The sequence below is a fragment of the Aedes aegypti genome, chromosome 2 (assembly GCF_002204515.2).
Source record: "Aedes aegypti strain LVP_AGWG chromosome 2, AaegL5.0 Primary Assembly, whole genome shotgun sequence".
NCBI lineage: Eukaryota > Metazoa > Arthropoda > Insecta > Diptera > Culicidae > Aedes > Aedes aegypti.
The window spans coordinates 268,158,350-268,170,788 of record NC_035108.1 but is presented as its reverse complement, the minus strand read 5'-3'; the positions used below and the strand labels follow the sequence as shown (position 1 = coordinate 268,170,788).

The following is a 12,439-nucleotide window of genomic DNA, read 5'->3' as shown; positions in this document are numbered from 1 at the left end:
TCAGCATGACCATGCTGAGAGTCGTGGGTTCGAATCCCGCTGGTCGAGGATCTTTTCGTAAAGGAAATTTTCTCGATTCCCAGGGCACAGAGTATCTTCGTACCTGCCACACGATATACACATGCAAAAATGGTCAATCGGCAAAGAGAGCTCTCAGTAAATAGCTGTGGAAGTGCTTATAAGAACACTAATCTGAGAAGCAGGCTTTGTCCCAGTTGGGACGTAACGCCATTCAAGAATCGACTATACGAACCGTTGCTCACTAAATAAAACTCACCACCAAATTAAGTTATACGGAGTAAATTTCAGTAATCCAAAGTTGGTAGGAAGTATATCTTGGCATCTTTTGCAATCTACATAATTCAAGAATCGGAGGAAGAAAGAATTTTTGCAAGTTGTTCAACTTAGGGTGCAAGCAGTAAATTTCCCTTCGTTTATATTTCACGCAACACTAACCTTGTTTTCGCTTTTTTCTTCTTCTCTACAGTGGAAAAGCCTCCCACGATTTTGATTCGTCACCAAAATGGACCGATAGCGCAAAGCAACGACGGGAAGCTCATCGTTTACCCGGGAACGACCGTGCACCTGGAGTGTCTTTGGATGCGACGCTTTGGCAATCCGAAATGGAACGTCAGCCATGATTACAGAAAGTATCCGGAGGGTTGGAGCTCGGACGAGGGGCGGGATCCACAGCTGGAATACCGAATCAGCATCATGCATGCGGTGAAGGATGATTCTGGAATTTTCACCTGTGTTACACCGGCTCGGCACACGCATGCAGTGGAAGTGATTGTTAAGGTAAGCAAGATTTTTCCATTAAGTTACTCACTGACAGTGTGAGATGCCGATACTTTTCGAGACAGCCGCTCCAATGCTCCAGAAAACATAAATATCTACAGCACAAGCGTACAGCAGTACAGCAGAAAATAGAACTCATTAGAAAAATTTCTGGATATGCATACAGATTAACAATTTAAATTGAAAAAAAAAACAAGTTTGTTGAGGGAAACTCTTTGCAAAGTTTGACTCTCGATAAAACAATAAAAATTCAGTTTAATTTTAAATTATATTTTGAACAAATATTTTGTTTCGAGACGTAATTATACTCCACTAGGTTGTACTGAATTAAATTATTGCAACAGGTAACAATTCATGTCGAATTTTTTTAGGTTATAGATAGTAAGTACTTTTTTCGGCAATGTTCGAAAGTACCATCAAACAATAATAATGTATTATCTTATATTTTACAATGATTTTGTTTGATTATAGTTATTCATTGAACAGGATGTGTAAAGTCATTAATTTTCTACGAATAAACCATGTTTCTATCTTACTTAGAAACTGATAACTCAGGAGAAATCCACTTGTTGAGCACTTTGTCTGCCTGTGCTGTAAATGTTTTAATATATAGATTTTAAATTTCATTATAACTTCCTAAGAACCATTTATATTTCTGTCGTCTTCTCTTTCTTTAATCCACAGCCGGTGCACTGCAACGAAATCCAAGTCAGACGAGGCCTGTCTGCAAGCACATCGGAGACGATGATGGGCATCCGAGTGCTATTTTCATGTACTAACGGAAACGCACTGATCGGTACACCGGAAATTACTTGTCTGCCGAGTGGCAATTGGAGCGCTCCTCTTCCTGTTTGTGAGAGCGTCGAATGTGGCGAGGTTCCAATTCAGGCCAACAATAATGGATCGGCACCGAGAGTTGCTATACTTTCTCGAGAGGTTGGAGGCCGCTCGGCATTCTCCTGTCCACCGGGGTACGGATTGCGAGGACCAAGTGAAGCAATTTGCTTGCCATCTGGAGAATGGGGTGGCCCATTTCCTACGTGCGTCGGTAGGTTGCCCGGTGCTTTATGTGGCGGTGTTACTTGTTTTACACTTACAAAATTGCGCCCTTCCATACAGAGGTTCAGTGTTTCCATCCGGGAGCTCCACAGAACGGATACGCACAGGGAACGCCCCCTTACAGGGCTGGAGATGTTGTGCAGTTTAATTGCAACCCGGAGTACATGATGCAAGGTCAGCCCATAATTGCCTGTCAGGATAACGGGCGATGGTCGGGTGGACTTCCAAAGTGTGAGTATTGATTAATAGTACAATTTGATTATTCTCAACATTATAATCTTCATTTTTTTTGTACATAGAATTAATTTTCACGTTTTCCCTATATACCCCTAACTTTGAAAATTCATATCTCGTAAACTATGCATCGCGGAACAAAAGTTTATTAGTGAAATCGAAAAGAAATTCAGCAATTCATTAAAAATATAATAAGAAAAACATTTCCCCGATATTTATTCACCATAAAGAAAATTATCGGAAAAAATAGCAGAAAAACTATAGTCTGTATCATGAAAAAATTTCGAAAAAACATTTTTTGTTTTCGTCCATAGATGCCAAAATGGTATCTTCTACCGTTTAGGAGACAGAACTGAAAAACTGATGGCGGGTGGTCGCTTCTCGTAGGAAATGTGTTCTATTGTGGCCCTCATAACCGTGCGCTAACGGCGACAGTAGGTAAATTACACGCATTGCAAGTGTAACGCAGCAAATCAGAGTTCCCTCTCCAGTCAGAAGAAGCTTTTCGTCAAAAGGAATACTGATACTCAATCAACTCATTAATTATATGCACTACATAATGGCCTGCTTTTCCTACAAAAAAAATCCTGAAAAGTGCTACTTTTCAGCTCCGAAAACAGTGCTTTTCAGTACTGTTTGGGTGGCGTCAGCCAAATATCCCAGTCTATTCTGTCACAGCATCAGATTCTAAATCTGATGTGCGATCCAGATGTAAGACTGGTGATATTGTCGGCGCGATAAAAATTTGGAATAAGTTTCTCGCCGAAGTTGGATTTTTCTCAGAATCTATGCGAGATACCTATCTTCGGAAGTGGTGCATTCGATTCGCACCCGGATGCTCTCTAGTGCGCCCTTCTTCCGAAGAAGGGTATCTTGGTGGCAGCAGAATCCGCTACTGTACGCGGTCTCACCTGTTCTGTCCTCCAGTAGGGAATATAGGTCCATATGATGTAAACAAAAAAATTTGTGACATTTGTAGATACTACGTCGCAACCTACGTGGTTGAAAAATTCCGAAATGATACTACACACGGATGTATGCCCACTAGTCCCGAGGAAGAAAGAGTAACTCGCAATAACTTATGCATACCATATTTTGGTATCATACCATAATTAGGTATTGTTCAGTTGTCAATACCTTATTTTGGTATTATAAAGGTATTTGGAAAAAAAAAGTTTAAAACAATTAAAAATACTTCATTTTGGTATTCGATAAGTATTGAGGACTGCTGGAGGTATTGAACTATTATTGAAAAAAATCACTTTTATATGAAAATCCTTCACGTATTATTTAGGTATTACAATACCTGATCTAATTATCAGCTTGGTATTTGTAGAATATGCAGAAGATGTTATTTGAGGTATTTTACCTCTTATGCAGGGCTCATTCATACCTCATTCTGGTTGTAAGTATTGGAATTTATCTGGTATGGAATAGCTCAATTTGATATTCAGTAGTTATTTTCTTCTGCTCGGGTAGCGAACAGGAAACTTTTGCACGGTTAATTAATAATCAAGTTGTAGGCAATTCCCGCCAAAGGAGTCTTGCTGTTATAAGATTTTAACGTTTTGAAGTTAACATGTGCACGACGAAAACACGTGTCAATTGTACAAATTTAAATTGAAACTGCGAAAAGAAACCACGTGCTCCGGTGAGGATCGAACCCACGTAGGAGTTCGCTAGATGGGCGCTTCAACCTACAAGCTGCGGAGCCCCTTGATAGACCCCGACGCACGAAAGCGAACTGAACTCGATCTACCCCAAACCACATGGGATCAGGTAACGATTTGGTCACGAAGTCGACGTCTAGCATCTCTCGCTCGCTTTGAAGTAGACATGTACACAACGATGTATGTGTCAATATACATCACTCATATATCCGAACAAAGTTTAGACCAAGGTGTTGTGCATGTAACTCTGTAGCCAGAATAAGGTGTAATCACTTGGTCGAAGTGGCTGGGAGGCCATCTTTAACTTTGCTGGCCGTTTTGTTTACAAACATTACTGCCTGGCCTGGATGATGCTGAAACTGGGGACTAACCGTGCTGTCAATAGTGTGGAAAAAATGGTAAAAAGAGAGAGATAAAAAATGTTACTTGCTCTTCATTAGATCATCAGATGCTACGCTCATTGAAAGTTTAAACATGGCACGGCCTGAATTACGTTGTAAACCACAACAACCGAATACTGGATTTATGCTTTGGGAGCATTGGTGGGACGTGCATTTCTCATTGATCGAGGCCCCTTCCCTGTCTTGTTAAACCAACAACGCATCACCCGTCCCTGCTGATAGGGACTGATTGAAGTAATAGGTACAAACGCCCTGTGTTTTTGTAGAACCAGTGGAATCGTTTTACAATTATTTTAAAACATGTGATTATTCTGGTATGAACATCTTTTTCTCCCAATATTAACTGGCAGGATGTTATTAATCAGGATCTCGAATTATCAGTCGCAACATTCTCCAACATAGTTCTTTATGCTATAGATCAATTTGTTCCAAAGCGTTTCCATAGACCTCCAACAAATCACCTTGGAGTAATCACGGTTTGAAGCAGTTGAAAAAGGTTGAAACGGTCTACCTTACGCAAAGTATTCGAAGTTTAAAAACCCTGAGCTGTAAAGTTTATCATGCCGCCAAAAACTGTATCTTTCGCATCAACCGGAAAATTCAACAGAAACTGCGTCATAATCCCAAGGCATTTTGGAATCACTATACTAAATTTGTACTTAAAGTTGTAACATTTTTCAAAAAAACAACTGAAAAATCATATCTAATTTCCTCAGCATTGGGTTGATCGAAATTTTTAAAATCAAAAGTGTCATTAGAATCGTAATCTTATATTTTTTTAAAGAGACCCCACGAAATTTTTGCGGAAAAATCTGAAAAGTATTCAAAATTAATGAAACATTCAGTCAAGTCATCGTGCAAAAGTTTGGGTTCACTCCTCAGTATGGTGTATCGTGCAAAAGTTTGGGGTTCACTTGAACTTACATAAATTTGTGAAATCTCAAACCAATCATGTACGCGCCATTATTTGCGCTCAAAAAAGCTTTAAACTATTAAAATCGGTTGAAAAATGGCAGAGATATTGACAAAAATAATGTGCGTGCGGCTCTGGTGGACCCAAACTTTTGCACGATTTGCATCATACTGAGGGTGAACTCAAACTTTTGCACGATGGCTTGACTGACTGTTTCATTGATTTTGAATACTTTCCAGATTTTTCCGCCAAAATTTCGTGAGATCTCTTCAAAGAATATAAGATTACGATTCTAATGACACTTTCGATTTAAAATTCTGGTCGACCCAATGCTGAGGAAATTAGATATGATTTTTCAGTGTGTTTTTTGAAAAATGTCACCACTTAAAGTACAAATTTAGTATACAAAGTTCAAAGAATGTTTTTGGAAAAATACATACGAAGTAAGAATAACTCTTTGCCTTTCGAATGCGACTTAGAGAGTTTCAATTGGACGTGTAATCACAGAGATATGGACAGAACACTTTTGTATGTTTTTGAGGGGGTGAACCCAAACTTTTGCACGGGAGTGTACATCATTCATTGCAAAAGAGCTACAAAAAGGCCATCAAGTAGATTCCATCTCTACGAATTTCTCAACAGCTTTTGGTAAAATCAATCATCAGATAATTTTTGCCAAGTTTAGTCGTCTCGGTTTCATCGGATCTTTTCTTGATTGGCTGAAATCCTATTTGAGTGGTAGGAAAATAGCCATCAAAAATGGAGATTGCACTTCGCCATACTTCCTTGTGACCTCTAGAGGGCCACAAGGCAATCATTTAGGGCCATTGTTATTTTTAGTGTGCCTCAATGATGTGCATTCGCTGCTTAAGTCGTTCAAGCTTTCATTTACCGATGATTTTAAGCTGTATTGTATCGTCGACGATGTCAGCAACGTTTGTTTTCTTCAATCCCAGCTTAACGCGTTTACAGTTTGGTGTAAAACGAACCGTATGGAGCTAAATGCTGACAAATGCTCAGTAATATCATATTCCCGCAAACGCTCTACGTTTAATTTTGACTACAAGGTTGAAAGTACTGAGAGAATCGGTGGTTAAAGACCTGGGTGTGTTATTGGACTCTTAATTGGAACACATTGCATTCGTAGCCTCCAAAGCATCTAAAACACGCGGTTTCATATTTCGTGTTGCAAAGCAGTTTAAAAACATTCAATGTTTAAAGTCTTTGTTTTGTTCGCTAGTGAGGTCAATATTAGAATGCTCGTCAGTAGTCTGGGCGCCCTATTATTTTATTGTATTCCTAAAAGAATCTTTTTAAGAATAATACTTGACAGTTTTTATTTACAGAAAGGCCTTTTATAATATGGTAAAATCCACAAATATGTACATGGAAGTCACATAATAATGAACGCACTATATACGGTTCGAGTATACCACAATTTGAAATCGGTACATCTCAAAATCCAGATAATATAGAAACTTGTTGTCTTTAGTGAAGTTGTTCTGGAGGTGTAGCGCTATCTGATGGTACCTTATTTAATTCGGAATTTGACCGCTAGATGACACTAGTGGGCATGAAATTTTTACTGTTGTTTTGCAGATATTTTAGGAGCCTGACCCATTTAGAAGGATGGCGTCATCGGCAAAGTTGTTTAGTAAGTTAAGGACTATCATTGTTCAAGCTGGTTGATTCAAAATTTGACCACTTAGAAAGATAGTGTAGCTCCGCCTGTTGCCAAATTTTGAATCAACTAGCTCAAACAATGATAGGGTAGAAGCACCGGTTTTGGCCATACACCAGTTGTAGCCATAGTGCATTATACACCGTTTTACATAGCCAATCAGCATGAAACCTTTTGTGTGCAGTAGATCACATTCAATGATAGAGCTACATTCATTTACTTGTCCAATTCGATTCAAAACATAAGAAACACAATTAATTTTCCTTATAATTTTAACTCCCATACACCTAATTTGGCCAGCGCACTCCTAATTTGGCCACTCTCATGAGAAATCAATGCAATTGGCCAATTTAGGAACCGAAGTTAAATATCTGGCCGAAACTGGTTCCGTTGGCCTATATTGACCAACGGGATTTTCAAAGCGAAAACATGGTTTTGGCTCAGTTTTGATATTTTACACACATAATATAGATTGAAAGCTAGCATTTGACATTTTTGAAGTATGAATACGGCTTCCCATTCAGTTTTTATTGACATTTTCTCTTAGGCAGGCCAAAACCGGTGCTTTTACCCTAGTCCTTGCGTTACCGAACAACTTTGCCAAAGACGCCATCTTTCTAAGTGGCCAGGATCCCGAGATCTGCGAAACACAAGTTTCATGCTCACTAGCGCCTTCTTGGCTAAAATAATGATAGCCCTTGAGCTACTGAACAATTTTGCCGAAGACGCCATCCTTCTAAGTGGTCAGGATCCTGAAATGTTTACAAAACAAACGTTTCATGCACACAAGCACCATACAGTGTAAAAATCTCGAATCTCAAGGCTCTTGAGCTACTGAACAACTTTGCCGAAGACACCTTCTTTCTAACAGGTCAGGTCAGGTACCTGAGATATCTGCAAAACAAAAGTTTTTCGCACACTGCGCCACCTGGTGGCAAAATTTTGAATCAATTTGCTCTCATTTTTCTAAATTGTCTGGATCCTGAGTTAACCGAAAAACGAAAGGTTTACTAGCCTCGCCTAGTGGAAAAATCTTGATTCTCTTATATCTTTCTCTTATGAATAGAATAATGAAAGTCCTTGAGCTACTGAACAACTTTGCCGACGCCATATTTCTAAGTGGTCAGGATCCTAACATATTCGCAAAACTAAAGTTTTTTCTTCTTAAACAGTGTTGCCAGCCACATAAACATTTGTGTTCCGGCCAACTGTATGACATGCAACACTTCTTTTAATTTTGGTGTACATCCGGTATCATTGTAATGGAACATCTTTGATATCGAGTAACGAAACATCTTCATTCTTTTTCGTCTTTTTTTGATTTATTTGAAAGATTGATCTACTAAAGTTAATAAATTACCTCAAGTTTTGGTCGATAAAATCGAGATTAGAAGTAGGTTCAATTGCTGGACTCATCTCCAGAGTCTTCCTAAGTTCATCCTCAATTCAAGACGAGACTTTGCAACATGTTGCTGTTTCGAATGAAACTTAAACAATAAAAAAATGTTTCATTGAACCTAAATTCTTCAAACTTGTTTTTTATATGAACAAATCATAACTAAACGAGACCTAATCATGTTTTGATTATCGGCCAGCAGAAGCATATGCTGTCTACACAATTAGTTCAACTTTGAATGAGAAACTACTGAAAAACATTAACATATAAAGCTATGCAGCGTCTTTTCTCAATTAAAAAACGGATAATTTGAAAATTTCCAATAAAATGACGGGACAACTCGTCAAGGTGATGAAAACGGCACTGTCCCGTTAAATACGGGATGTGTGGGCAACTATTTAAATCACGATTTTAAATCAACACTACATTGTAAACAAAAATCACATCAAGAAAAGAATACACAGCACATTTCGGAATAAATTATGGCTTAAACAGACGACAACATATTCCTGTTTATACAAACGTTCGAATATATTTGTTCTATCGCCTAAACTGTTGCATTTGCACAGTACTGGCAAAAATAAAGTACATCAAGACCGATATTCATACAAAATGGGCAAGTTTGAAGACCTGTATCGTAGCTCATACCAAACCGATTGACCTCAAATTTACTCTGAGTTTCATAAATAACTTGAACTTTGATCTGTGAGAAATTATTTGAATTCTATTCAAAAGTTATGCGGTCAGTAAAAAATATTATTTTGAGAACAATACCAAAATATTTTTGAAATGTGAATAATGCTTCTGCAAATATGTCGACCCAGACAAAATTCAAAACTTTGTAGAATGCAATATTTTTCCTAAATTGTTCATGTCTTGAATATCGTTGAATAATAATTTTGCCATTTTTGTCAAAATGCATAGTTTTTAACAAATTTTATAATTCTTGCATAGATTTATATAATTTCTTCTTAAATCTTACTTGAAGTAACATGCAGATCAAATTTGAGATAAAAGAAACAGTTATACAGGTCTCTAAACAGGACCGAAGGTTTCCATGGTGGGCTGCGTCTTCTAGTAGACTCTCGAAATTTTATTCCTCGTGGCCAGGTATTTCCATTCAGAGCTGATTGCTCTCATCTTTCGTGCAGAATTATTTTGAACTAAATATAACCCAAATCCTCACAGATCTTCCAACTCGGGACCAATTTAGTCACGTTCATGTATTCGGGTCTTGGCGCGCGAAGAGAATCTGGCACTAAATAAACAATTTCCATCCACTGAACAATCAAAGTTCCATCTCAACGACGTAGGGGGACTGGGGGTAGTATGCCAACGTTAAGCAAAGCAGCGATTTTCGACGTGAAAAACATTATTGTATGCTCCTTTTCAATTATGGTCGGATGAACAAACATGTTTTCCTTCAAATAGTAGAATGAGTTATCAATTTTATCTCTTTTAGGGTTTATAAATCAGTTTTCAAAAAATGCTTGCTTAACAGCATATGTATTGTTTTGCGGGGTAAAACATAAGTTGAAGTTACTCGTGCTGTAAACGTACGCACACAATCATGCTTGCTTATATATTGCATTCATCCGGTCGTTTGTTCAGATGTTATTGTTCAATAATAGTGTAGGGGAAAACGGGATGAGACCGCCCGCCTAAGCAATTTAATTCACATGTCAAAATCAAGAATCTATGAATCCTTTTTCGATGCAGCATGTCTTTATTTGAAGCCTTGGGCATGATCAAAAAATATCACAGGCTTTGTATTTGTAAAAATTTATTTATTTCTTGAAGCTTGAAACAGTGATTTCTTATCACGATTATTTTGAGCGACGGGGTAAAACCGCCCACCCACGGGGTAAAAGCGACCACCTCGATTTTCGTTCACAATTTTGCGAAAAATTATATCAGTTCCCTGTTATTTTAAAAAGTATATTGTTTTATGAATTCCACATTGATAAAAGTGGATATTGAACCATTTTTAGAGTTAATTAATTCAAAAAACTTAGATATATACTTATCATTACCTTAAGACACCCATATTTTAGTTTGTATTTTTAACAATATTAATTTTATTTAACTTGAATTGTAATGTACAACATAGTTACAATTTTTAAAATGGTTTAGACATAATATTTGGTATAAATTAAGGGTGGCGGTCTTACCCCATCAACAGTGGTCGGTTTTACCCCGCTTGCGCAATTTTCACAAGTAGAGCCTCATTTCAAAGCTAAAAATTTACAATTCATATTTCATTTCACTAAAGCATATTTCACATTTATGTTAAAGCATGGACGGGTAATTTGTTATGTTTTGACAAAAAAATCCCTTCCGAAACCCTTAAGTGAGCATCTGTTAAAATTAGATCTAATTCAGTATCTACAAGCAAAAACTTTGTTTTTGACATTTGTTATGAAAAAAATAATGTTGGTATCACCCTGAATGCTTTGAAATGTCAAAAATCTTGTGTTTATGCAAAGTGCTTGGTGAACTTTCAAGAAAATCGCCGTTTTCATGCCAAACTGAAGGTGATCCGTCTTACCCCGGCGGGCGCTCTTACCCCGTCTTCCCCTATATGCTGATTTGAAAAAAATTACATTTGTAAGGTTCCAATTTGCGCATAACTTCAACGTTTAATAGAATTTGAATTCAAAAGGCTGTTTTTGTGTTATGAAACAGGTGTGGGCGTTTTGCCCCACGAGTTGATTAAAGTTTAGGTCTTTCAACAAGCTTCTTGAGGATAAATTTGACATATTTTTTGCATGTATGACAGTGCACAAGTTGGCTTTCGTCAACAGTTTCAGAAATTTGATTATTTATTGACCTAAAAAATGGGCTTGAAAATCGCATAAAATTGCAGCGAAAACAGCGAAAAACGTTTTTATACGTTTTTTACGATTTTCTTGAGAAAAACACATATAAATATATTAAGAGGAACATTTTTATCCATTTACTACAATCTAGGGTGAAAAAAAAGAATTCTAATACAAATCGTTCGCCCAAATCGAGGGTGACGCGTTTTACCCTCTATGGGCAAATCACCCCCAGTTCCCCTATCTATCAATGCTGGTTAGCAGTAACGTGAAGAAGTCATCTGAATTATGTTTAGTTGTACAGTTAGACGCATATGCATATACATACATATACATATACATACATATACACACTACCATTGTTCGTTGTTTCGGGCGAGGTAACTGAAGTTGAGTGCTATCGTGGTGTTTCAAACGGAGCAACGGTTAGACTTAATTTGTTAACAATGTTACTCAAAATCACTACCTATTTGGGACTTCATTGCTTCCAGTGCAGCGATGATCGATGTTTCAGGAAAAGTTGAAGGTTGGTTCATGCAATAACCAGAAGATTATGAAGGTATCACTGGGAAGATGGTGTTTAAAGCGCCAGTTGATTCCTGATCGAGCAGATTTTTTTTATATATTAGTCACAGTCGTTGGAGTTTACAGATTTCATATTTTTGGGTCAGTCTACTGTCCATTGACGGGGTCGAGTCAGTTGGCAGCGGTCTACTCATCAGCACATTCAACATGTGAGTAATTCTGTGTCTCCTTTACAGGTGTACAAGCGTGCTCATATCCTGGCACGGCAATCAGCGGCCGGATGTCGTCAGTCAAGTTTTACTACTCAATAGGCGAAAGCATCACGTTCACCTGCGATAACGGCCTGGAGCTTCGGGGAGCCAAGATGCTCAAGTGTTTGAAAAATGGCAAATGGTCCAACGCCATCCCTACCTGTGTCAACCCGGATGCGGTAAACGTGCGAAGCGATGCCAAAGGTATCTTCAAGCGGGAAAATTAACTCCCAATCTAGAGTGGTTTCTATTTCCCAGAATGGTACCCTGGGGAGACATACATATATCAATGAAACAAACCGACTACTTAGAAGATAACCGTAGCCATTCACGTAGGGTGGATCAATCAAATTTTAATGAAGACATCAAATATACACGTTGACTGTTTTAAGTTTACTACGGAGGAACTGAGGAAGATTGTATGAATGAAGCATTTCCCAGTCGTGCACTATGGTCATAGAAATATGGGAAATGAAAAATTTTCTTCTCGTTTGACCAGAATGTCCCAAGTAACCACTAGCCCGCTAATTCGCCTTTTTGGGCTTATAGGGCTGTTATACGGCTAATATAGGGCATGTCAGCTCTATAATAGCCCTATATTAGCACGGAGGGCGAATTAAAGTGCTATTTGGTTACTTGGGGTAATAATAATATTATAATTGAGGATTTCCAGCTTGAAACGCAAAAAGAAA

The 12,439-nt window shown here is 37.9% G+C and overlaps 1 protein-coding gene across 1 annotated transcript in view; it reads left to right on the top strand.

Annotated features, from left to right (window-relative positions):
* The window catches only part of LOC5571729 (sushi, von Willebrand factor type A, EGF and pentraxin domain-containing protein 1), a 102,481-nt gene extending 90,381 nt beyond the window's left edge, over nt 1-12,100 (top strand). Inside the window, exons 12-15 of the mRNA XM_021845031.1 lie at nt 488-798; nt 1,483-1,846; nt 1,918-2,088; nt 11,733-12,100. Of these exons, the coding sequence (XP_021700723.1) occupies nt 488-798; nt 1,483-1,846; nt 1,918-2,088; nt 11,733-11,974 (1,088 nt within the window). The 3' untranslated portion in view covers nt 11,975-12,100. The remainder of the gene's footprint in view (nt 1-487; nt 799-1,482; nt 1,847-1,917; nt 2,089-11,732) is intronic.
* The last annotated feature ends 339 nt before the right edge of the window (nt 12,101-12,439 follow it).